Source organism: Poromitra crassiceps, assembly GCF_964638095.1.
Source record: "Poromitra crassiceps genome assembly, chromosome: 20".
NCBI classification, from domain to species: Eukaryota; Metazoa; Chordata; class Actinopteri; order Beryciformes; family Melamphaidae; genus Poromitra; species Poromitra crassiceps.
Window position 1 is genome coordinate 18,719,030 of NC_139637.1, and position 25,000 is coordinate 18,744,029.

The 25,000-nt window shown below is 42.8% G+C and overlaps 6 protein-coding genes across 6 annotated transcripts in view; 1 reads left to right on the forward strand and 5 right to left on the reverse strand.

The window, feature by feature from the left end:
* Positions 1-25,000, forward strand: part of LOC310794919 (collagen alpha-1(XX) chain-like) — a 104,225-nt gene that overhangs the window by 60,249 nt on the left and 18,976 nt on the right. The window lies entirely within an intron of this gene.
* Positions 1,499-3,604, reverse strand: LOC310795048 (E3 ubiquitin-protein ligase TRIM21-like). Its single transcript, XM_083657065.1, has 2 exons — positions 3,522-3,604; positions 1,499-3,340 (listed from the first exon to the last, which is right to left on the reverse strand). Exon 2 carries the CDS (start codon positions 3,320-3,322, stop codon positions 1,691-1,693), a length of 1,632 nt encoding a protein of 543 aa, XP_083513191.1. The 5' UTR covers positions 3,323-3,340; positions 3,522-3,604; the 3' UTR covers positions 1,499-1,690.
* LOC310795045 (E3 ubiquitin-protein ligase TRIM39-like) lies at positions 6,415-8,217 on the reverse strand (the record flags this gene model as incomplete). Its single annotated transcript, XM_083657063.1, has 1 exon — positions 6,415-8,217. The coding sequence occupies one exon, from the start codon at positions 8,215-8,217 to the stop codon at positions 6,586-6,588; it is 1,632 nt and encodes a 543-aa protein (XP_083513189.1). The 3' UTR covers positions 6,415-6,585.
* LOC310795043 (E3 ubiquitin-protein ligase TRIM21-like) lies at positions 11,918-13,863 on the reverse strand (the record flags this gene model as incomplete). The annotated part of the gene is made up of 2 exons (XM_083657061.1): positions 13,762-13,863; positions 11,918-13,580 (listed from the first exon to the last, which is right to left on the reverse strand). Exon 2 carries the CDS (start codon positions 13,562-13,564, stop codon positions 11,918-11,920), a length of 1,647 nt encoding a protein of 548 aa, XP_083513187.1. The 5' UTR covers positions 13,565-13,580; positions 13,762-13,863.
* On the reverse strand, positions 19,255-20,880 carry LOC310794465 (E3 ubiquitin-protein ligase TRIM21-like; the record flags this gene model as incomplete). Its single annotated transcript, XM_083656456.1, has 2 exons — positions 19,255-20,082; positions 20,179-20,880. The coding sequence occupies 2 exons, from the start codon at positions 20,878-20,880 to the stop codon at positions 19,255-19,257; spliced, it is 1,530 nt and encodes a 509-aa protein (XP_083512582.1).
* The window catches only part of LOC310795044 (E3 ubiquitin-protein ligase TRIM21-like), a 2,419-nt gene continuing 552 nt past the window's right edge, over positions 23,134-25,000 (reverse strand). Inside the window, exon 2 of the mRNA XM_083657062.1 lies at positions 23,134-24,990. Within this exon, the coding sequence (XP_083513188.1) occupies positions 23,331-24,974 (1,644 nt within the window). The 5' untranslated portion in view covers positions 24,975-24,990 and the 3' untranslated portion in view covers positions 23,134-23,330. The remainder of the gene's footprint in view (positions 24,991-25,000) is intronic.

Here is a 25,000-nt window from a genome sequence, read left to right on the forward strand (position 1 = left end):
AATAGCCTCCCGGGGTGGGGGGAAAAATATTCCCAGGGATTTTATAAGATTATAAGAATGTGTGTGTGTTCTGGGTAGTCCTACATTGTACGTCGGGTGCGTGCGATGAGAGAGAGAGAAAGGGGGGGGGGGGGGGGGGGGGGGGGTGAGAGAGGGAGAAAGAATGTATTTATTTATTTATCTAACCAAGATCAAACAAGACCCTCGCAACTACTGCTATTATAACTGTCATGGAGATCCCAGAGGATGAACACCTGTCCTGTCAGGAATAAAATATTAATTAATAATTTTTCCAGGAAGACACTGCAAGCAGTCTGACTGTCTGATTGAACCAGACAATCTGATTGTCCTGATTGTCTGATTGAATAGACTGATTGAATCAGACAATCTTATCACAAAGAAGGCTGGCTGATCGATGACCACAACTTGTTTTCATTTACCATATTGAAGACCAGAGGTAAGTTGGTCGAGTCCATGATTGCAATCATGCAAAAACAGGATCTGAAGAATGATGTTTTTAACCGATAAAAATGCTTGTTCTCAGGCAATTATGCATAGCATAGCTGGCTATGGATGCTGGTTTATCCAAAAATGCCCACTGTCTGTTTCCTGCAATTGTAATTTTCCATTGTGATCTTATGCCCCAGTCACCCTTAACTCGCCCTATTGAAAGCCTCACACAGAATATTACTGTATTATACGATACGATACGATACGATACGATACAATATACTTTATTGTCAGTTCACACTGAAATTTGTCTTGCAAGACAGCGGCAGTCCCATGCACAAACACATGACAAAGAGAACAAAACCAAAAAATACAAAGATACATGACACACATACAGCACACAGAGAGCACTGGTCACTGCTCCACTGACCCTTGGCCATGTTCTTGATTAAGCCTCAGGATCGACTGATGTATAAAGGACTTTCTTAGTCTGACCTTCTTGAAAGTTGGAATTAGGTATCTCCTGCCAGAGGGCAGGAGTTCATATTCTTCATGTAACACATGATTAGTGTTTGAGGCAATATTTCTGGCTAACCTCAATACACTGTTGACATATGTAGACTCAAATAGACTATGCAGTGGTTTACCTACAATTTTTGAACAAATATTCATCTGTCTAAGTAGTTGTGATTTTAAGGTAACAGACAGGCATCCATACCAGGTGTGTATAACCCCACAGTAATCAAAGAATATTACTGTATTTTAACCCCACAGTAATCAAATAATATTACTGTATTATAACCCCACAGTAATCAAATAATATTACTGTATTATTACACCACGGTAATCAATTGACATATGGCTTGACAGACATCTTTTTTCTCCACAATATATTTATTGAGTTTTACAATATTTTCCACACGAAAATGATAGAGGGCAATCATTACAAACAGCATCATATATCACCCACCCCCCCCCCCCCCCATGCCGAAAGGCGAGGAGCAAAAATTAAATCTAAAAGTAAGGTCTAACATATTAACAGCAGTTATGTTAAGCAGAAAATAATAACAGCATTAATGATTGACAGACATCATCTTGCCAGTCCAGACATCGTTTGATTTAGTGTGGAGAAGATTAATCAAATGATCTTGAACAAATCAAAATGTGTTCTCTTAAATGGCAGTGAATTCATAGTCTAATCTGTGTGATTAACAGTAGAGATGATCAGTGAATCCATAGTCTAATCTGTGTGATCAACAGGAGAGATGATCAGTGGGGCAGAGTTTTTACCCCAATCATTAACACCGGCACCAAAGTATGGGTAGATGTCCTCAGTGAAGGTGCAGCCAGTAAATGAGTAGATAAGAGCTGCAGCATCTACATCATAAAAGGAGACCAGACCCTCCTCAAAATCCACAAACACCCCCACCTTCTGAGGCTGCGTCTTCAGAGAGAGGAGGACAGCAGGGCCTGCAAAAGCTTTGTACTCATTTCCATTCATCATACCTATTGTCCAGAAGCCTTTTTTAGGGCTCCGTGCTCCTTCCTTCCTGTTGATCGACCCTCTGGCCACTCCTAAACTCCACGTAGTCTTCCCTTTAACCTGAACCTCATGGTAAAATCTTCCTGAAGAGAAGCTCTGCTTTCCTAAGACACGTGGACATAAAGAAAATCTCTCTGGGTTGTCTGGGAGATTCTTCTTTACATCCCCACTTTTTACTTGTTTCCCATCATCAGACAGGATGAGAGTGGGATGTGCTGTATCAGGATCCAGAGTCACATCCACTTCATACTGTTGGACCCTCTTCAGCTCAGCCTCAAGCAGCTCCTCCAACTCTTCACTCACTGTCTCCTCCAGCTGAGCCACAGCTCTCCTCAGAGTCCCCTCATATGATGAGTGATGGACCCTGACCTCTGTCCAGTCCGTGGTGTGTGGAGGCGTGTTCAGGGATGGGAAGCTTTGGAGGAGGTGGAGGTGATCTTCATTGCATGAGAGCTGCTCCACCTCAGTGGCTCTCTTCATCAGCTCAGAGATTTCCTGTTCCAGCTCTTTGATGAAGCCTTCAGCCTGTTCCTGTGTTGTTTTCTGCTTCTCTTCGATCGTCTCAATGAGCTCAGCCTGGCCTCTCTCCACAGACTGCATCAGAGCAGTGAAGACCCGCACACTGTCTGCTATCTCTCTGTCTGCATCTACCTTGCTGAGCTCCACTGAGTGTATGATCTCCTGAATCTTCAGGCGTCTCTCCTGGATCTTCTGCTGAATCTCAGCCTCTGTCTTCCCCAGCTCAAGTTTCTTTCCTTCATATTCTTCTGTTAGGGGGACAATGTGATGCAGCTTGTGGTTTGACTCAGTGCAGAGCAGACAGACACACATCTGGTCGGTCTTGCAGAACAGCTGGAGTGGTCCATCATGATCTTTACACATCCTGTCTCCCAGGTTCTCCACAGGATCGATCAGCTTGTGTGTTTTCAGGCCTGTGATTCTCTGATGAGGCTCCAGGTGAGTCTCACAGTAGGAGGTCAGACACACCAGGCAGGACTTCAGGGCTTTCAGTTTGGTCCCAGTGCAGACGTCACAGGGAACTTCTCCTAGTTTGGCACGTTCTTGTCCTGAGCTGGCTTTCATCTGAGCTGACTTTCTGAACTGAGCAGCCATCTCAGATATGAAAGTATTGACATGCAGCTCAGGTCTTGTGTTGAAAAGCTTCTGGCACATGGGACAATGGCACTTGACATTAATGTCCCAGTGCAGTGTGATACAGTTCTTGCAGAAGTTGTGTCCACATGGTGTGGTGACTGGATCAGTGAACACATCCAGACAGATGGAGCACAGAAACTGCTCTTCAGAGAGGAGACTGCTGGCAGCAGACATCTCTCTAGACACTGAGACCTAAAGTGAAAGTGTAAAAAGTCAACATTATAAGTACATCATTCTTGAATATCTGTATACAAATATCAAAGTCAGATAGATAGTTAGATAACAAAAAATGGTGAAACATCCTATGTGGATACAGCTCAATGATGTGTTATTTCTCTGTTTAAACACAGTAAATATTATCTGCTGTACTCACCTGTGTAAGACTCTGCTGTATTTTTGAGACAGGCCTGATGAACCTAGTTTTATTTTTCTTTCGAGACAAAGAGACACTCTTTGTCTTTTCTCGTCTGCGACAGTGTTGTGCTCTGAGTTACTTTCAGTTTCAACTCAGGAATGTGACGTGTTGAAACCCTGTTCTCTGTCTATCCAGTGTTGCTCCGCCTCTTTCAGCTGGTACATCCTGCCCTCTAGTGGTCATATTGGATTCTATAATCTAATCTTATGACTTGTCTGTTTCATCATTGTGAAATAAATAGGGTGAAACACAGGTCTCCATCTATTGATTACCTTTAGAGCAGTGTTTCCCAAGCTATGGGTCGGGACCCAATTTGGGTCGCGGACCCGTGGGGCGTGGACCGCCAACTGGTCGTCATGGCAACTCATTACCGTATGTTTTGTGTGAGTTTGGGTCCCAGGGAGACACCAAATGTATCTTTTGGGTCCCAAGATGAAAGAATTGGGAACCCCTGCTTTAGAGTTCAAACCTGTTTTTTTTCTTTTCTTTTTCTTTATCTTTTTCAAGTTTTTTTTAATGCTGGAAAATAACCAGGAGGAGGGATCAGGAATAGAAGTAGAGTGAGTGATCTCTCCTGAGCAGCAGAGTGAAGTAACTAACGTTACAAAGAGAAAACTAGTTACAGTAGAAGGAAACTCTGTAAGAACCTGGAATAAAGTGACATCAAATAAATAATATTTGAGAAGACAGAATAAACTTTTACCTGCAGTCTGTCTAAATGTAGAGAAAATTAGAGCTCACCTACTTTTAGGCAAGCAAAAAAGAGAGAAAAAACACACAGCAGCCGAGCTGCGGGCAAGCCCGCGCACCAGCCGAGCTGCGGGCAAGGCCGCGCAGCGAATGCGAGCTGCTGGGCCAGCTTGGCGAGCTGCAAGACCGGCTCGCCCGCTGTTAGGAATTAATTGAGCGCGCGAGATGCCTAGTTTATTAAAAACACATTCTCTTTTTTGGGGGAAAAACATTCCCAGGCATTTTATAAGATTATAAGAATGTGTGTGTGTTGTTGGGTAGTCCTACATTGTACGTCGGGTGTCCGAGGAAAGAGAGACAAAGAGGGAGGGGGGAGAGAGAGGGAGAAAGAATGTATTTATTTATTTATTTATCTAACCGCCTCCCCCTCAGGAATTTGGAGATAGAAGATCAAACAAGACCCTAGCAACTACTGCTATTATAACTATCATGGAGACCCCAGAGGATGAACACCTGTCCTGTCAGGAATAAAATATTAATTAATGATTTTTCCAGGAAGACACTGCAAGCAGTCTGTCTGATTGAACCAGACCTTCTGATTGTCCTGATTGTCTGATTGAATAAACTGATTGAATCAGACAATCTTATCACAAAGAAGGCTGGCAGCTCTGATCGATGACCACAACTTGTTTTCATTTACCATATTGAAGACCAGAGGTAAGTTGGTCGAGTCCATGATTGCAATCATGCAAAAATCCCCAAAAGTTTATCCATACAAACGCTACTTTCACGATTCGCAAAAACAGGATCTGAAGAATGTTGTTTTTAATCAATAAAAATGCTCGTTCTCAGGCCATTATGCATAGCGCAGCTGGCTACGGATGCTGGTTTATCCAAAAATGCCCACTGTCTGTTTCCTGCAATTGTGATTGTCCCTTGTGACCTTATGCCCCAGTCACCCTTAACTCGCCCTATCGAAAGCCTCACACAGAATATTACTGTATTATTTATTACCCCACAGTAATCAAATAATATTACTGTATTATTACCCCACAGTAATCAAAAAATATTACTGTATTATTTATTACCCCACAGTAATCAAATAATATTACTGTATTATTACCCCACAGTAATCAAAGAATATTACTGTATTTTTTATTACCCCACAGTTAGTCTCTCCCCAGACTCAAATATTACGTTGAATCGCTGCGCTCCACATACTACATAAATTAGTCACTCTGTACCACTTCACAGCCACTGCTGGGGTTTGGTGGGCATGTCTAGGGGCTGAAATTGAATGAGTGACAGGTCGTAGCACCAATGAGAGAGTGGTTCGAAAAATGGGCTGCGCCTCCCGTGTTGTCTGATCGCAAAGTCGTTACTGATTGGGCAGGACTGTATCCATCCCTGGCATATGACTGGCCAAGTGAACGGTTCCCTCCCATTACCAGCCGGCTGGGGGGAAGCGTCCCAGACCCAGAGAGAGCTCTGCAGCATGCAGTAACGTAGTGTATCAGCGTAAGAACTCTCATCGGTCTGGCGTCGAGACTACCCCACAGTAATCAATTGACATATGGCTGGACAGACATCATCTTTTTTTTCACAATATATTTATTGAGTTTTACAATCTTTTCCGCACAAAAAGGATACAGAGCAATCATTACAAACAGCATCAGATATCACCGCGCCCCATGCCGAAAGGCGAGCAAAAAGTAAATCTAAAAGTAAGCTCTAACATATTAACAGCAGTTATGTTAAGCAGAAAATAATAACAGCATTGATGATTGACAGACAACATCTTGCCAGTTCAGACATCGTTTGTATTTAGTGTGGAGAAGATTAATCAAATGATCTTGAACAAATCAAAATGTGTTCTCTTAAATGGCAATGAATTCTGTGTGATCAACAGGAGAGATGATCAGTGAATCCATAGTCTAAACCAGTGGTTCTCAAATGGGGGTCCGTGGCACTTTGCCAGGGGGTCCCCGAAAAGTTTTCAGGAAAAAAAAATCAAAACTTTTTTTTTTTGCAAAAGCTTCACAGTTCAACGAAAATATTTTATGCTTCAAATCTAAAATGGTTAATGGATTACATTCTAATCTAACAAACCTATCAATTTAAAAGTCAAGCACGTTACCGTGGAAACAAGCTTAGCCCAAAATCACAAATCAGAATGAGGGGGTCCCCGGTATATTTTCTATCTTGTAAACGGTCCTTGGCTGAAAAACATTTGAGAACCTCTGTAATCTGTGTGATTAACAGGAGAGATGATCAGTGAATCCATAGTCTAATCTGTGTGATTAACAGGAGAGATGATCAGTGAATCCATAGTCTAATCTGTGTGATTAACAGGAGAGATGATCAGTGGGGCAGAGTTTTTACCACCATCATTAAGACAGGCATTAAAGTATGGGTAGATGTCCTCAGTGAAGGTGCAGCCAGTAAAGGAGTAGATAAGAGCTGTAGCATCTACGTCATAAAAGGAGACCAGACCCTCCTCATAATCCACAAACACCCCCACCTTCTGAGGCTTCGTCTTCAGAGAGAGGACAGAAGGGCCATCAGCAGCTTTGTACTCATTTCCATTCCTCAACATTATACTCCAGTAGCCATCCTCTGGGCTCAGTGTGATGTTTCCCTTCCTGTTGCTCGACCCTCTGGCCACTCCTAAAGTCCATGCAGTCTTCCCTTTAACCTGAACCTCATAGTAAAACCTTCCTGAAGAGAAGCTCTGCTTTCCTAAGACACAGGTACATAAAGAAAATCTCTCTGGGTTGTCTGGGAGATTCTCCTTTACATCACCATGTTTTACTTGTTTCCCATCATCAGACAGGATGAGCTTGGGGTGTGCTGTATCAGGATCCAGAGTCACATCCACTTCATACTCCTGGACCCTCTGCAGCTCAGCCTCAAGCAGCTCCTCCAACTCGTTACTCAGTGTCTCCTCCAGCTGAGCCACAGCTCTCCTCAGAGTCCCCTCATATGATGAGTGATGGACCCTGACCTCTGTCCAGTCCTTGGTGTGTGGAGGAGTGTTCAGGGATGGGAAGCTTTGGAGGAGGTGGAGGTGATCTTCAGTGCATGAGAGCTGCTCCACCTCAGTGGCTCTCTTCATCAGCTCAGATATCTCCTGTTCCAGCTCTTTGATGACACCTTCAGCCTGTTTCTCTGTTGTTTTCTGCTTCTCTTGGATCGTCTCAGTGAGCTCAGCCTGGCCTCTCTGCACAGACTGCACCAGAGCAGTGAAGACCTGCATACCGTCTGCTATCTCTCTGCCTGCAGCCTCCTTGCTGAGCTCCACTGAGTGTTTGATCTCCTGAATCTTCAGTCGTCTCTCCTGGATCTTCTGCTGAATCTCAGCCTCTGTCTTCCCCAGCTCAAGCTTCTTTCCTTCATATTCTTCTGTTAGGGGGACAATGTGATGCAGCTTGTGGTTTGACTCAGTGCAGAGCAGACAGACACACATCTGGTCCGTCTTGCAGAAGAGCTGGAGCGGTCCATCATGCTCTTTACACATCCTGTCTTCCAGGTTCTCCACGGGATCGATCAGCTTGTGTGTTTTCAGGCCTGTGATTCTCTGATGAGGCTCCAGGTGAGTCTCACAGTAGGAGGTCAGACACACCAGGCAGGACTTCAGGGCCTTCATTTTGGTCCCAGTGCAGACGTCACAGGGAACTTCTCCTGGTTTGGCACATTCTTGTTCTGAGCTGGCTTTCATCTGAGCTGACTTTCTGAACTGAGCAGCCATCTCAGATATGAAAGTGTTGACCCGCAGCAGTGGTCTTGTGTTGAAAAGCTCTTGACACATGGGACACTGGCACTGGACACTAACATCCCAGTGCTGTGTGATACAGTTCTTGCAGAAGTTGTGTCCACATGGTGTGGTGACTGGATCAGTGAACACATCCAGACAGATGGAGCACAGAAACTGCTCTTCAGAGAGGAGACTGCTGGCACCAGACATCTCTAGACACTGAGACCTAAAGTGAAAGTGTGAAAAGTCAACAATGTAAGTACATAATTCTTGAATATCTGTATACAAATATCAAAGTCTGATAAATAGTTATGATAACAAAAAACGGGGAAACATCCTACTCAATGATGTGTTATTTCTCTGTTTAAACACAGTAAATATTATCTGCTGTACTCACCTGTGTAAGACTGCTGTATTTTTTAGAAAGGCCCGATGACCCTAGTTTTATTTTTCTTTCGAGACAAAGAGACACTCTTTGTCTTTTCTCGTCTGCGACAGTGTTGTGCTCTGAGTTACTTTCAGTTTCAACTCAGGAATGTGACGTGTTGAAACTCTGTTCTCTGTCTATCCAGTGTTGCTCTGCCTCTTTCAGCTGGTACATCCTGCCCTCGCGTGATTTCTAACCCCACATAGGATAAGCAATAACCACGCCCTGTGCCCGCCTACGCAGCAGTCAAGCGCCGGGATTGGCCAGGAGCAAGTCTTTTGTCTTCTTCTTTTGACAGCTGGAATCTCCCACACCACAAACACTGGAGGGCACGCAGCCCAGCGATTTCATGAACCAACTGAATAGCTCTTGAGAACGGACAGCGATTTCGAGAGCGGACATTTAAATTAATTATGGTCACCTACCTTCCTTAGCATAGTAATAATAATAAGCATAATAATTGTAATCTACACAATGTACACAATCTACAAAAACATGCATATGTTCACGTTCATAGCTCATATAATATAATGTATCATATCGTTAATTTCCTCATATAATATAATGTATCATATCGTTAATTTCAAGCTCAATTCTTACCCAGAGAAAAGGTACAGCACTGTATAAATGTAACAAGCAATAGTTTTTTAAACATCTTACCTAGATAAACCTAGATAAAGTTAAAAACACAATCAATAAAACCAAAAGTATATATAATTATATATAGCTAATCTTTTAAAATAAAGATGTTTAAAAAACTATTGCTTGTTACATTTATACAGTGCTGTACCTTTTCTCTGGGTAGGAATTGAGCTTGAAATTAACGATATGATACATTATATTATATGAGGAAATTAACGATATGATACATTATATTATATGAGCTATGAACGTGAACACATGCATGTTTTTGTAGATTGTGTACATTGTGTAGATTACAATTATTATTAGGGATGTCCGATATTATCGGCCTACCGATATTATCGGCCGATATTAGCATAAAAAAATCGATATCGGATAATATCGGTATCGGTTTTCATGCCGATATTTTTTTTTTTTTTTTTTTAAATACAGGGGGAGTCTCACTGAGAGCAATGCTCTCTTTTTCAGGAGTGCTCTGTTCACATTCACACACACATTCATACCTAGAAGCTGACCAGTACAACCACAGTCTGATCTGCTGGCCACTGATCAGCTCCACTGGAGCAGTTGGGGTTAAGGCCTTGCTCAAGGACACCTCAGTGGTGGTAATGAGGGAGGGGCAAGCGCTGCCTTTTCACTTTCCCCACCCAGATTTATCCTGCCGGTCCCCGGGATTGAACCGACGACCTTCTGGTCACAAGCTCGCTTCTCTAACACTTACAACTTTAACACAACATGCATATTATATATTAAACTCTTCAGCTACATTAAGCTACATTATGTAACTTGTTACGTGAAATTTTGGTGGAAAAAAAGCCCGCTTATATCGGTATCGGTTGATATCGGTTGATATCGGTATCGGAAATTAAGAGTTGGACATTATCGGATATCGGATATCGGTAAAAAAGCCAATATCGAACATCCCTAATTATTATGCTTATTATTATTACTATGCTAAGGAAGGTAGGTGACCATAATTCATTTAAATGTCCGCTCTCGAAATCGCTGTCCGTTCTCAAGAGCTATTCAGTTGGTTCATGAAATCGCTGGGCTGCGTGCCCTCCAGTGTTTGTGGTGTGGGAGATTCCAGCTGTCAAAAGAAGAAGACAAAAGACTTGCTCCTGGCCAATCCCAGCGCTTGACTGCTGCGTAGGCGGGCACAGGGCGTGGTTATTGCTTATCCTATGTGGGGTTAGAAATCACGCCCTGCCCTCTGGTGGTCATATTGTATTCTATATTCTAATCTTATGACTTGTCTGTTTCATCATTGTGAAATAAATATGGTGAAACACAGGTCTCTATCTATTGATCACATTTAGAGCAGTGTTTCCCAAACTATGGGTCGGGACCCAGTTTGGGTCACGGACCCGTGGGGCGTGGGTCGCCAACTGGTCGTCATGGCAACTCATTACCGTATGTTTTGTGTGAGTTTGGGTCCTAAGGGAGACACCAAATTTATCTTTTGGGTCCCAAGATGAAAACATTGGGAACCCCTGTTTTAGAGTTCAAAGGAATCATGCAAAAATCCCCCAAAGTTTATCCATACAAACGCTACTTTCACAATTCGCAAAAACAGGATCTGAAGAATGTTGTTTTTAATCAATAAAAATGCTGCTCTCAGGCCATTATGCATATCGCAGCTGGCTACGGATGCTGGTTTATCCAAAAATGCCCACGGACTGTTTCCTGCATTTGTGATTGTCCCTTGTGACCTTATGCCCCAGTCACCCTTAACTCGCCCTATTGAAAGCCTCAGAAAGAATATTACTGTATTATAACCCCACAGTAATCAAATAATATTACTGTATTATAACCCCACAGTAATCAAATAATATTACTGTATTATAACCCCACAGTAATCAAAGAATATTACTGTATTATTACCCCACAGTAATCAAAGAATATTACTGTATTATAACCCCACAATAATCAAATAATATTACTGTATTATAACCCCACAGTAATCAAATAATATTACTGTATTATAACCCCACAGTAATCAAATAATATTACTGTATTATAACCCCACATTAATCAAATAATATTACTGTATTATAACCCCACAGTAATCAAATAATATTACTGTATTATAACCCCACAATAATCAAATAATATTACTGTATTATAACCCCACAGTAATCAAATAATATTACTGTATTATAACCCCACAATAATCAAATAATATTACTGTATTATAACCCCACAATAATCAAATAATATTACTGTATTATAACCCCACAGTAATCAAATAATATTACTGTATTATAACCCCACAGTAATCAAAGAATATTACTGTATTATAACCCCACAATAATCAAATAATATTACTGTATTATAACCCCACAGTAATCAAAGAATATTACTGTATTATAACCCCACAGTAATCAAAGAATATTACTGTATTATTACACCACAGAAATTGACATATGGCTTGACAGACATCTTTTTTTCCCACAATATATTTATTGAGTTTTACAATCTTTTCCGCACAAAAAGGATACAGGTCAATCATTACAAACAGCATCAGATATCACCGGGCCCCATGCCGAAAGGCGAGCAAAAAGTAAATCTAAAAGTAAGCTCTAACATATTAACAGCAGTTATGTTAAGCAGAAAATAATAACAGCATTAATGATTGACAGACAGCATCTTGCCAGTTCAGACATCGTTTGTATTTAGTGTGGAGAAGATTAATCTAATGATCTTGAACAAATCAAAATGTGTTCTCTTAAATGGCAGTGAATCCATAGTCTAATCTGTGTGATTAACAGTAGAGATGATCAGTGAATCCATAGTCTAATCTGTGTGATTAACAGGAGAGATGATCAGTGAATCCATAGTCTAATCTGTGTGATTAACAGGAGAGATGATCAGTGGGGCAGAGTTTTTACCACCATCATTATGCCAGGCATTAAAGTATGGGTAGATATCCTCAGTGAAGGTGCAGCCAGTAAAGGAGTAGATAAGAGCTGCAGCATCTACGTCATAAAAGGAGACCAGACCCTCCTCATAATCCACAAACACCCCCACCTTCTGAGGCTTCATCTTCAGAGAGAGGGGAACATCAGGGCCAGCAGCAGCTTTGTACTCATTTCCATTCCTCAAAACTATAGTCCATAAGCCATGCTGTGGGCTCAGTGTGATGTTTCCCTTCCTGTTGATCGACCCTCTGGCCACTCCTAAAGTCCACACAGTCTTCCCTTTAACCTGAACCTCATAGTAAAACCTTCCTGAAGAGAAGCTCTGCTTTCCTAAGACACAGATACAATCAGAAAATCTCTCTGGGTTGTCTGGGAGATTCTTCTTTACATCACCATGTTTTACTTGTTTCCCATCATCAGACAGGATGAGCTTGGGGTGTGCTGTATCAGGATCCAGAGTCACATCCACTTCATACTCCTGGACCCTCTTCAGCTCAGCCTCAAGCAGCTCCTCCAACTCTTCACTCAGTGTCTCCTCCAGCTGAGCCACAGCTCTCCTCACGGTTCCCTCATATGATGAGTGGACACTGACCTCTGTCCAGTCCTTGGTGTGTGGAGGAGTGTTCAGGGATGGGAAGCTTTGGAGGAGGTGGAGGTGATCTTCAGTGCATGAGAGCTGCTCCACCTCAGTGGCTCTCTTCATCAGCTCAGAGATCTCCTGTTCCAGCTCTTTGATGAAGCCTTCAGCCTGTTCCTGTGTTGTTTTCTGCTTCCCTTCGATCGTCTCAATGAGCTCAGCCTGGCCTCTCTCCACAGACTGCATCAGAGCAGTGAAGACCCGCACACTGTCTGCTATCTCTCTGTCTGCATCTTCCTTACTGAGCTCCACAGAGTGTTTGATCTCCTGAATCTTCAGTCGTCTCTCCTGGATCTTCTGCTGAATCTCAGCCTCTGTTTTCCCCAGCTCAAGCTTCTTTCCTTCATATTCTTCTGTTAGGGGGACAATGTGATGCAGCTTGTGGTTTGACTCCATGCAGAGCAGACAGACACACATCTGGTCGGTCTTGCAGAACAGCTGGAGTGGTCCATCATGCTCTTTACACATCCTGTCTTCCAGGTTCTCCACAGGATCGATCAGCTTGTGTGTTTTCAGGCCTGTGATTCTCTGATGAGGTTCCAGGTGAGTCTCACAGTAGGATGTCAGACACACCAGGCAGGACTTCAGGGCCTTCAGTTTGGGCCCAGTGCAGACGTCACAGGGAACAGGTTCTCCAGGTTTGACACTCTGTTGGTCTGACTTTGAGCAGCTGCTGGCTTTCATTTGAGCTGACTTTCTGAACTGAGCAGTCATCTCAGATATGAAAGTGTTGACCCGCAGCAGTGGTCTTGTGTTGAAAAGCTCTTGACACATGGGACACTGGCACTTGACATTAATATCCCAGTGCTGTGTGATGCAGTTCTTGCAGAAGTTGTGTCCACATGGTGTGGAGACTGGATCAGTGAACACATCCAGACAGATGGAGCACAGAAACTGCTCTTCAGAGAGGAGACTGCTGGCAGCAGACATCTCTAGACACTGAGACCTAAGTGAAAGTGTGAAAAGTCAACATTATAAGTACATCATTCTTGAATATCTGTATACAAATATCAAAGTCTGATAAATAGTTATGATAACAAAAAACGGGGAAACATCCTATGTGGATACAGCTCAATGATGTATTATTTCTTTGTTTAAACACAGTAAATATTATCTGCTGTACTCACCTGTGTATGTGTAAGACTCTGCTGTATTTTTGAGACAGGCCTGATGAACCTAGTTTTATTTTTCTTTCGAGACAAAGAGACACTCTTTGTCTTTTCTCGTCTGCGACAGTGTTGTCCTCTGAGTTACTTTCAGTTTCAACTCAGGAATGTGACGTGTTGAAACCCTGTTCTCTGTCTATCCAGTGTTGCTCCGCCTCTTTCAGCTGGTACATCCTGCCCTCTAGTGGTCATATTGGATTCTATAATCTAATCTTATGACTTGTCTGTTTCATCATTGTGAAATAAATAGGGTGAAACACAGGTCTCCATCTATTGATTACCTTTAGAGCAGTGTTTCCCAAGCTATGCGTCGGGACCCAATTTGGGTCGCGGACCCGTGGGGCGTGGGTCGCCAACTGGTCGTCATGGCAACTCATTACCGTATGTTTTGTGTGAGTTTGGGTCCCAGGGAGACACCAAATGTATCTTTTGGGTCCCAAGATGAAAAAATTGGGAACCCCTGCTTTAGAGTTCAAACCTGTTTTTTTTCTTATATTTTTCTTTTTTCAAGTTTTTTTTTATGCTGGGAAATAACCAGGAACCAGAGGGATCAGGAATAGAAGTAGAGTGAGTGATCTCTCCTGAGCAGCAGAGTGAAATAAATAACTAACGTTACAAAGAGAAAACTAGTTACAGTAGAGGAAACTCTAAGAACCTGGAATAAAGTGACGTCAAATAAATAATCCAAGAAGACAGAATAAAATTTTACCTGCAGTCTGTCTAAATGTAGAGAAAATTAGAGCTCACCTACTTTTAGGCAATCAAAAAAGAGAAAAAAACACAGCAGCCGAGCTGCGGGCAAGGCCGCGCAGCAGCCGAGCTGCGGGCAAGGCCGCGCAGCGGCCGAGCTGCGAATGCGAGCTGCTGGGCCAGCTTGGCGAGCTGCAAGACAGGCTCGCCCGCTGTTAGGAATTAATTGAGCGCGCGAGATGCCTAGTAGTTTATTAAAAACACATTATCTTTTTTGGGGGGAAAATATTCCCAGGGATTTTATAAGATTATAAGAATGTATGTGTGTTGTTGGGTAGTCCTACATTTAGTCTAGGGAATCTGTGAGAAAAAATGACCCAACCTTAAACAAATTGCAACAGAAATTATTTGTGTTGTATTCAGCTCTTGAAACCTTCCAATTTAACATACTGAAAATCCCAGAAAATCCCAGTAGTGGAACATTCTCAAATTTGGCATTGTCTCCACAAAGGAGGTGATGTTTTCGGTGCCGTTTGTCTGACCGTTTGTCTGTTAGCAGGAGGATTACGGCAAAACTACTGGGCTGATTTTCATGAAACTTGGTGGAAGGGTGTAGCATGGGCCAAGGAAGAACCCATTACATTTTGGGGCGGATCTGATCCGGGTCGGCTCAATGGAGGGGGCGGGGCTAGGGAAAAGAGTCTGTTGCTAGGGATAGGAAGGTCGTAGAGAGTCTGGATTCGAGAGGTGGGTAGGGGGCATGGACAGGTGTATCGGGGGGGAGTGTATGTGGGAGGTGGGAGGGGGTGTGGTCAGGAAAGGGGTGGGGCTAGGGAAAAGCTCTACCAAACATACTGTAACATAACAAAACAAAACATAAAAAATGTAAGTGTGGCTAATATGTTCTAATAGTTAGTGGAAAAGGGTGAGTTTTCATGCACATCTTGTTCCCTCAGACAGCCATCGCAAACCATAACTTCATAGTCATGTCATTCACCAGTCTCGCATTGGAGGCAATTTGATTTCAGCAAGGCACAGCGCAAGTTGTAGCTCAAACATGCAGACGAGTGGACAGGTAGGCTAAGTCTCCATATCCGAAGGTTATGGGTAAGTTGACCACCATTTATTGTCTGTTACCAATGACAGTCATTGTCTGTTACCATTCAAAGTAGGCTAGCTTATTAAGCACTTACTAGTTAGCTATAATAGGTATAGCTTAATAATAGTTTATTAAGATACTTGTACTATCTGTTATTCATTTTCTTTGTGCAAATAAACAATAAACAAACATAAATAAACAATAAACACTTACTCTGGAGATGATGTAGCCTACCACTTGTGCTCTTCTCCCTACTTATACTCCAACCACTTATAAAGCCTCAGCCAGGCGGTAATGCAACATAAAGGATGCCAACTGCCATAAAACACCACAGAAGGATTTATTACATCACTGATGACATCACAATTGCTCGAGTGACATCACTGATGACATCACAATTGCTCAAGTGACATCACTGATGACATCACAATTGCTCAAGTGACATCACTGATGACATCACAATTGCTCAAGTGACATCACTGATGACATCACAATTGCTCAAGTGACATCACTGATGACATCACTGATACATGACAATTGTGACATCACAATCGTGGCACACACACCGCCCGCCCACTTATTGGACCATAACATCAGAACCATTGATGGCCACAACACATTCCATGTTATGGGCATTATAGCTGGAGTTACACCAGAGAGCCAAACCAGTACCTCTGATAGCTGTGACATAGCAGCAGTTGGACACATCAATATCCAAAATCAGAGACCCCCTGGCCTTTCATCCATGTCCTATGGGAGGATTGAGAATGCCACAGGTGTGTGATTCTCATGAACATGGTACAACTCATAGCAAAACTCAAGATATCAAGTAGGATCTAATTTCACCATTCAAATTGAAATTATAATCCACTAGGCATCTTGCACCCTACGCAAGTTCGCCTGCCTTGCAGCTCGCTGAGCTAGCCCTGCAGCTCGCATAAGCAGCTGCTTCGCATTGGAGGCAATTTGATTTTGGCAAGGCACAGCGCAAGTTGTAGCTCAAACATGCAGACGAGTGGACAGGTAGGCTAAGTATTCTCCATATCCAAAGGTTATGGATAAGTTGACCGCCATTTATCGTCTGTTACCAATGACAGTCTTTGTGTGTTACCATTCAAAGTAGGCTAGCTTAATAAGCACTTACTAGTTAGCTAATAGCTTACTAATAGGTATAGCTTAATAATAGCTAATTAAGATACTTTCTAAGGTACTATCTGTTGTTATTCATTTTCTTTGTGCAAATAAACAATAAACAAACATAAATAAACAATTATAGCTGCTGCACAGCAATGGGTCGTGGCCGGGCAAGTCTCAAGGCTTTGAGCTAGAGTCCCCAAGTCAAGGCTGAAGTCTTTTATCTATACTCCAAGTCAAGTCTCACGTCTTTGGTCACAAGTCCAAGTCAAGTCTCAAGTCTCTTATGGATGAGCGTTCTATCATCTGCTTCTGCTGCATGCCATCCAGTCTGCTTAGAACATTGCATAGCTAAAACTAAGGGATTCAAAGCAGGTTCAGGTTTCTTTGCAGCATGTAGCTTTTTCATCATCTGATTCCGTTTTTTGTTGCGAGGCATCTCACAACAATACAAGTAGGAATCAATATATTCACAAACAAAAGTAGTAGTTACTTGCCTGTTGCCTCACTGTTGTAGCGTGGATGAGGTACTGGTGGAGTTGATGTTAGATGGAGAGGGAGGCTGAGCGATTAATAGCCACCTGGGGAGTTTGTATCTCTTCGGTCCTACGCTGCAGGTCTGTGGGGTCACACAACTGATGTACCAGCAGGAGCTGCTTTTTCGTCTTATGGACAGACTGGATGCTTGCTGGTGGTGTTTTATGGACTGGATGCTTGCGTGTAAAAAGACACACTGCTTCCACTTATATTGGGTGAGCCAGGAAGGATTTATGACATCACTGATGACATCACAATTGCTTGAGTGACATCACTGATGACATCACAATTGCTCGAGATGATGTCATCAGTGGGACGGACAGACAAACAGACAAACAAACAGAGCCCTAGCTCCCTTAGATAGATAGATGTGCTCATTTTTGATGTATTTCCAGACACTTTTAGAGACACTGTGAGGGAATAAATTCATTACCGTAACACATTTTTAATTGGAAATATGAAACAACAAACTTTTTTTTTCAATGGCAAGCACTTCAATATGCTCAAGGGTAATGGGTATCACCCAAAATGTGTATGATTAACAAATACGAAGTTGTAGCTAACATTGTGAGAAATTACATGTTGTATTACGACTACATAGTTACATGAGAAAATAAAAATCTGTTCTACTTAGAGACTCAACAACCATTTCTGTGGATTCCTTGCCCCCAAAAATGTGGAAATAGACACCAAATTTGTAATTCTAGGTCTAGTTGGAGTCAAGATATGGCCAACATTTTAATAATGGCAGCCATTTTGAAAAAATGTAATTTTAACATATTTCCACTAATGGGATTTTCTGGGATTTTTAATATAGTGTTTCGGGCATCAATATAAACATAAAAATGTGAAAATAAATTCTGTTGCAATTAGTTTAAGGTCAAACCTTATTTTCCCTAGACTAATTGTACATCGGGTGTCCGAGGAGAGAGAGACAAAGAGGGAGGGGGGAGAGAGAGGGAGAAAGAATGTATTTATTTATTTATCTAACCGCCTCCCCCTCAGGAATTTGGAGATAGAAGATCAAACAAGACCCTAGCAACTACTGCTATTATAACTATCACAGAGACCCCAGAGGATGAACACCTGTCCTGTCAAGAATAAAATATGAATTCATAATTTTTCCAGGAAGACACTGCAAGCAGTTTGACTGTCTGATTGAACCAGACAATCTGATTGTCCTGATTGTCTGATTGAATAGACTGATTGAATCAGACAATCTTATCACAAAGAAGGCTGGCGGCTCTGATCGATGACCACAACTTGTTTTCATTTACCATATTGAAGACCAGAGGTAAGTTGGTCGAGTCCATCCAATCATGCAAAAATCCCCAAAAGTTTATCCATACAAACGCTACTTTCACGATTCGCAAAAACAGGATCTGAAGAATGACGTTTTTAACCGATAAAAATGCTCATTCTCAGGCAATTATGCATAGCGCAGCTGGCTACGGATGCTGGTTTATCCAAAAATGCCCACTGTTTCCTGCAATTGTGATTGTCCCTTGTGCCCCAGTCACCCTTAACTCGCCCTATTGAAAGCCTCACACAGAATATTACTGTATTATAACCCCACAGTAATACAATAATATTACTGTATTATAACCCCACAGTAATCAAATAATATTACTGTATTATTACACCACGGTAATCAATTGACATATGGCTTGACAGACATCATCTTTTTTCTTCACAATATATTTATTGAGTTTTACAATCTTTTCCGCACGAAAAGGATAGAGGGCAATCATTACAAACAGCGTCAGATATGACCCCCCCATGCCGAAAGGCGAGCACAAAGTAAATCTAAAAGTAAGCTCTAACATATTAACAGCAATTATGTTAAGCAGAAAATAATAACAGCATTAATGATTAACAGACAGCATCTTGCCAGTCCAGACTCCAGACATCGTTTGATTTTGTGTGGCGAAGATTAATCAAATGATCTTGAACAAATCAAAATGTGTCCTCTTAAATGGCAGTGAATCCTTAGTCTAAACTGTGTGATTAACAGGAGAGATGATCAGTGGGGCAGAGTTTCCACCACCATCATTAAAACCGGCACCAAAGTATGGGTAGATGTCCTCAGTGAAGGTGCAGCCAGTAAAGGAGTAGATAAGAGCTGCAGCATCTACGTCATAAAAGGAGACCAGACCCTGCTCATAATCCACAAACACCCCCACCTTCTGAGGCTGCGTTTTCAGAGAGAGGTGGACAAGAGGGCTAGCAGCAGCTTTGTACTCATTTCCATTCATCAGAATTACAGCCCAGAAGCCATCCTCTGGACTCAGTAAGATGTCTCCCTTCCTGTTGATCGACCCTCTGGCCACTCCTAAATCCCACTCACTATTCTTTTGAACTTGAACCTCGTAGTAAAACGTTCCTGAAGAGAAGCTCTGCTTTCCTAAGACACAGGTACATAAAGAAAATCTCTCTGGGTTGTCTGGGAGATTCTTCTTTACATCACCAGCTTTTACTTGTTTCCCATCATCAGACAGGATGAGATAGCAATTTGCTGTATCAGGATCCAGAGTCACATCCACTTCATAATGCTGGACCCTCTTCAGCTCATCCTCAAGCAGCTTCTCCAACTCTTTCCTCAGTGTCTCCTCCAGCTGAGCCACAGCTCTCCTCAGAGTCCCCTCACATAATGAGTGGACACTGACCTCTGTCCAGTCCTTGGTGTGTGGAGGAGTGTTCAGGGATGGGAAGCTTTGGAGGAGGTGGAGGTGATCTTCAGTGCGTGAGATCTGCTCCACCTCAGTGGCTCTCTTCATCAGCTCAGAGATTTCCTGTTCCAGCTCTTTGATGAAGCCTTCAGCCTGTTCCTGTGTTGTTTTCTGCTTCTCTTGGATTGTCTCAGTGAGCTCAGCTTGGCCTCTCTGCACAGACTGCATCAGAGCAGTGAAGACCCGCACACTGTCTGCTATCTCTCTGTCTGCATCTTCCTTGCTGAGCTCCACTGAGTGTTTGATCTCCTGAATCTTCAATCGTCTCTCCTGGATCTTCTGCTGAATCTCAGCCTCTGTTTCCCCCAGCTCAAGCTTCTTCCGTTCATATTCTTCTGTTAGGGGGACAATGTGATGCAGCTTGTGGTTTGACTCCATGCAGAGCAGACAGACACACATCTGGTCGGTCTTGCAGAACAGCTGGAGGAGTTGATCATGATCTTTACAGATCCTGTCTTCCAGGTTCTCCACAGCATCGATCAGCTTGTGTGTTTTCAGGCCTGTGATTCTCTGATGAGGCTCCAGGTGAGTCTCACAGTAGGAGGCCAGACACACCAGGCAGGACTTCAGGGCCTTCATCTTGGTCCCAGTGCAGACATCACAGGGAACTTCTCCTTGTTTGGCACGTTCTTGTCCTGAGCTGGCTTTCATCTGAGCTGACTTTCTGAACTGAGTCATCTCAGATATTAAAGTGTTGACCCGCAGTAGTGGTCTTGTGTCGAAAAGCTCTTGACACATGGGACACTGGCACCTATTAACATTCCAGTGCTGTGTGATGCAGTTCTTGCAGAAGTTGTGTCCACATGGTGTGGTGACTGGATCAGTGAACACATCCAGACAGATGGAGCACAGAAGCTGGTCTTCAGAGAGGAGACTGCTGGCAGCAGACATCTCTAGACACTGAGACCTAAAGTGAAAGTGTGAAATGTCAACATTGTAAGTACATAATTCTTGAATATCTGCATAAAAATATCAAAGTCAGATAAATAGTTACAACAAAAAACGGGGAAACATCCTATGTGGATACAGCTCAATCATGTGCTATTTCTCTGTTTAAACGGTAAATATAATCTGCTGTACTCACCTGTGTAAGACTCTGCTGTATTTTTGAGAGAGGCCTGATGAACCTAGTTTTATTTTTCTTTCGAGACAAAGAGACACTCTTTTCTCGTCTGCAGCAGCTCTGAGTTACTTTCAAGTTTTGTTCCACCTCAGGAATGTGACGTTGACAGTGACGTTGACACGCTCATCCGGTGTTGCTCCGCCTCTTTCAGCTGATGGCTCCTCCCCTCTGGGAGGGACGGCAACAGTGGCTGAAAAGAGCTGATTGCATTATTATGACTTGTCTGTTTCATCAGTGTGAAATAGACACGGTGAATCACGGGTCTCTATCCACTGATAAACCTTTCGAGTTCAAACGTTTTTCAAGCATTGATAACAGTCAAACGTTAATTAATTTAAGCATGCAGGAAAATAACCAGGAACTGGAGTGATCAGGAAGAGAAGCGGAATGAGTGATCTACTGTATCCTGAGCGTGGTCATCGATCAGAGCCAGCCTACTTGATTTGAAAACTCTGCAGGCAAGATGGCCGCCTATACTCCCTTCTGTACCCTGGCAGAATAAACTATCATAACTTGGCCAATAAGTATGTAAGATACAAAATAAAACAAATTGTAATGTCTTTATTTGTTGTAGAATGCAGAGGACATGTACTGTAACTGTTTAGTTAAACTCGCATTCCAGGAATACTGTATTTACTGCGCTGCTCTAAAGATAACGTAGTTGGCTCGAGCCTGTTTCGTCCTGGAACCCACTCGCTTTGCACCAGAACACAATCGATTTGGGGGTGGAACACACCAGGATTGGCCATTGCCAGTGCCCAGAACTGTCAAATCAAATCATCGACAGAGACGCTATGGCCTGCCTCCCAGTATTTTCAGTGCATCAGAGATAGAGAACGATAAATGATCAATATAGCCACGTTATAAACAACAAACTAATGCTGGTGATCCGTTACTCGAAATGGTTAAAAGTGATATCAATTTGGTCATTCAGCGGTATTTTACTGCCATGCACCATAACTAGCTAGCCGCTAACATTAGCCACAGTAGGCGATTACACATGATGCAATGCTCTTAAAGAGCTCGCGCCGCGTGAACTACATTAATAATCACATGGAGAAAAAAAACATTTTTCATATGAGTGGGGCATGCGCAAATACCACCGTGACGTAACGATGTACCAAATCGCCCATTAATTTGAGGGCACAAAAAAAGCAGGTTTAACCCATAGAGGGCTTATGCTGCTGAAATGATAGGGGTTTGTAAAATTGTAACAGGTTGGTCTCAAATGTGGAGATTTTGACCAGAATCCTTCACATACCACCCCAAAAGCCATATGGTTAAAAGCTGAAAAAAGGGTTGTTTTGGGGTTCAGTCCTGCTTTAAGTTGGCTGCACATTTTCTTCTCTCTGATTTTCCCGCCTCACTTCGCGCCTCTCATGAAGTTGGCTTGCGCCCCCCAGGAGAGGCACGCCTCACATTAACCGCTGCTGTACATCATATCACACCAATGAGGGCATACAATTTTGATGATGTGGTTTCACAGCTAGGGCTCATCACCAAAAAAAGTTCTTATTTTCACTCATCAGGGGAGAAAATAAACCCTGTATTGTTAGACCGTCCCTTGTGACCTTATGCCCCAGTCACCCTTAATTCGCCCTATTGAAAGCCTCAGAAAGAATATTACTGTATTATAACCCCACAGTAATCAAATAATATTACTGTATTATAACCCCACAGTAATCAAATAATATTACTGTATTATTAAGCCACAGTAATCAAATAATATGACTGTATTATAACCCCACAGTAATCAAATAATATTACTGTATTATAACCCCACAGTAATCAAATAATATTACTGTATTATAACCCCACAGTAATCAAAGAATATTACTGTATTATAACCCCACAGTAATCAATTGGAATATGGCTGGACAAACATCATCTTTTTTTCACAATATATTTATTGAGTTTTACAATCTTTTCCCCACAAAAACGATACAGAGCAATCATTACAAGCAGCATCAGATCACCCCACCATCCCAAAAGGCGAGCAAAAAGTAAATATAAAAGTAAGCTCTAACATATTAACAGCAGTTATGCAGCATTAATGATTGACAGACAGCATCTTGCCAGTCCAGACATCGTTTGTATTTAGTGTGCCGAAAATTGGTCAAATGATATTGAACAAATCAAAATGTGTTCTCTTAAATGGCAGTGAATCCTTAGTCTAATCTGTGTGATTAACAGTAGAGATGATCAGTGAATCCATAGTCTAATCTGTGTGATTAACAGGAGAGATGATCAGTGGGGCAGAGTTTTTACCACCATCATTAAGACCGGCACCAAAGTATGGGTAGATGTCCTCAGTGAAGGTGCAGCCAGTAAAGGAGTAGATAAGAGCTGCAGCATCTACATCATAAAAGGAGACCAGACCCTCCTCATAATCCACAAACACCCCCACCTTCTGAGGCTTCATCTTCAGAGAGAGGAGGACAGCAGGTCCAGCAGCAGCTTTGTACTCATTTCCATTCCTCATACATATTGTCCAGAAGCCTTTCTTGGGGCTCCGTGTGATTCTTCCCTTCCTGTTGATCGAGCCTCTGGCCATTCCTAAAGTCCACTCAGTCTTCCCTTTAACCTGAACCTCATAGTAAACCCTTCCTGAAGAGAAGCTCTGCTTTCCTAAGACACGTTGATTTAAAGAAAATCTCTTTGGGTTGTCTGGGAGATTCTTCTTTACATCACCAGCTTTTACTTGTTTCCCATCATCAGACAGGATGAGATTGGGATGTGCTGTATCAGGATCCAGAGTCACATCCACTTCATACTCCTGGACCCTCTTCAGCTCATCCTCAAGCAGCTTCTCCAACTCTTTACTCAGGATCTGCTCCAGCTGAGCCACAGCTCTCCTCAGAGTCCCCTCATATGATGAGTGGACACTGACCTCTGTCCAGTCCTTGGTGTGTGGAGGAGTGTTCAGGGATGGGAAGCTTTGGAGGAGGTGGAGTTGATCTTCAGTGCATGAGAGCTGCTCCACCTCAGTAGCTCTCTTAATCAACTCAGATATTTCCTGTTCCAGCTCTTCGATGAATCCTTCAGCCTGTTTCTCTGTTGTTTTCTGCTTCTCTTCAATCGTCTCAATGAGCTCAGCCTGGCCTCTCTCCACAGACTGCATCAGAGCAGTGAAGACCTGCACACTGTCTGCTATCTCTCTGTCTGCACCTTCCTTACTGAGCTCCACAGAGTGTTTGATCTCCTGAATCTTCAGTCGTCTCTCCTGGATCTTCTGCTGAATCTCAGCCTCTGTTTTCCCCAGCTCAAGCTTCTTTCCTTCATATTCTTCTGTTAGGGGGACAATGTGATGCAACTTGTGGTTCGACTCCATGCAGAGCAGACAGACACACATCTGGTCGGTCTTGCAGAACAGCTGGAGGAGTTGATCATGATCTTTACAGATCCTGTCTTCCAGGTTCTCCACAGGATCGATCAGCTTGTGTGTTTTCAGCCCTGTCATTCTCTGATGAGGCTCCAGATGAGTCTCACAGTAGGAGGCCAGACACACCAGGCAGGACTTCAGGGCCATCAGTTTGGGCCCAGTGCAGACGTCACAGGGAACTTCTCCTGGTTTGATACTCTGTTGGTCTGACTTTGAGCAGCTGCTGGCTTTCATCTGACCTGACTTTCTGAACTGAGCAGTCATCTCAGATATGAAAGTGTTGACCCGCAGCAGTGGTCTTGTGTTGAAAAGCTCTTGACACATGGGACACTGGCACTTGACATTAACATCCCAGTGCTGTGTGATACAGTTCTTGCAGAAGTTGTGTCCACATGGTATGGTGACTGGATCAGTGAACACATCCAGACAGATGGAGCACAGAAACTGCTCTTCAGAGAGGAGACTGCTGGCAGCAGACATCTCTAGACACTGAGACCTAAAGTGAA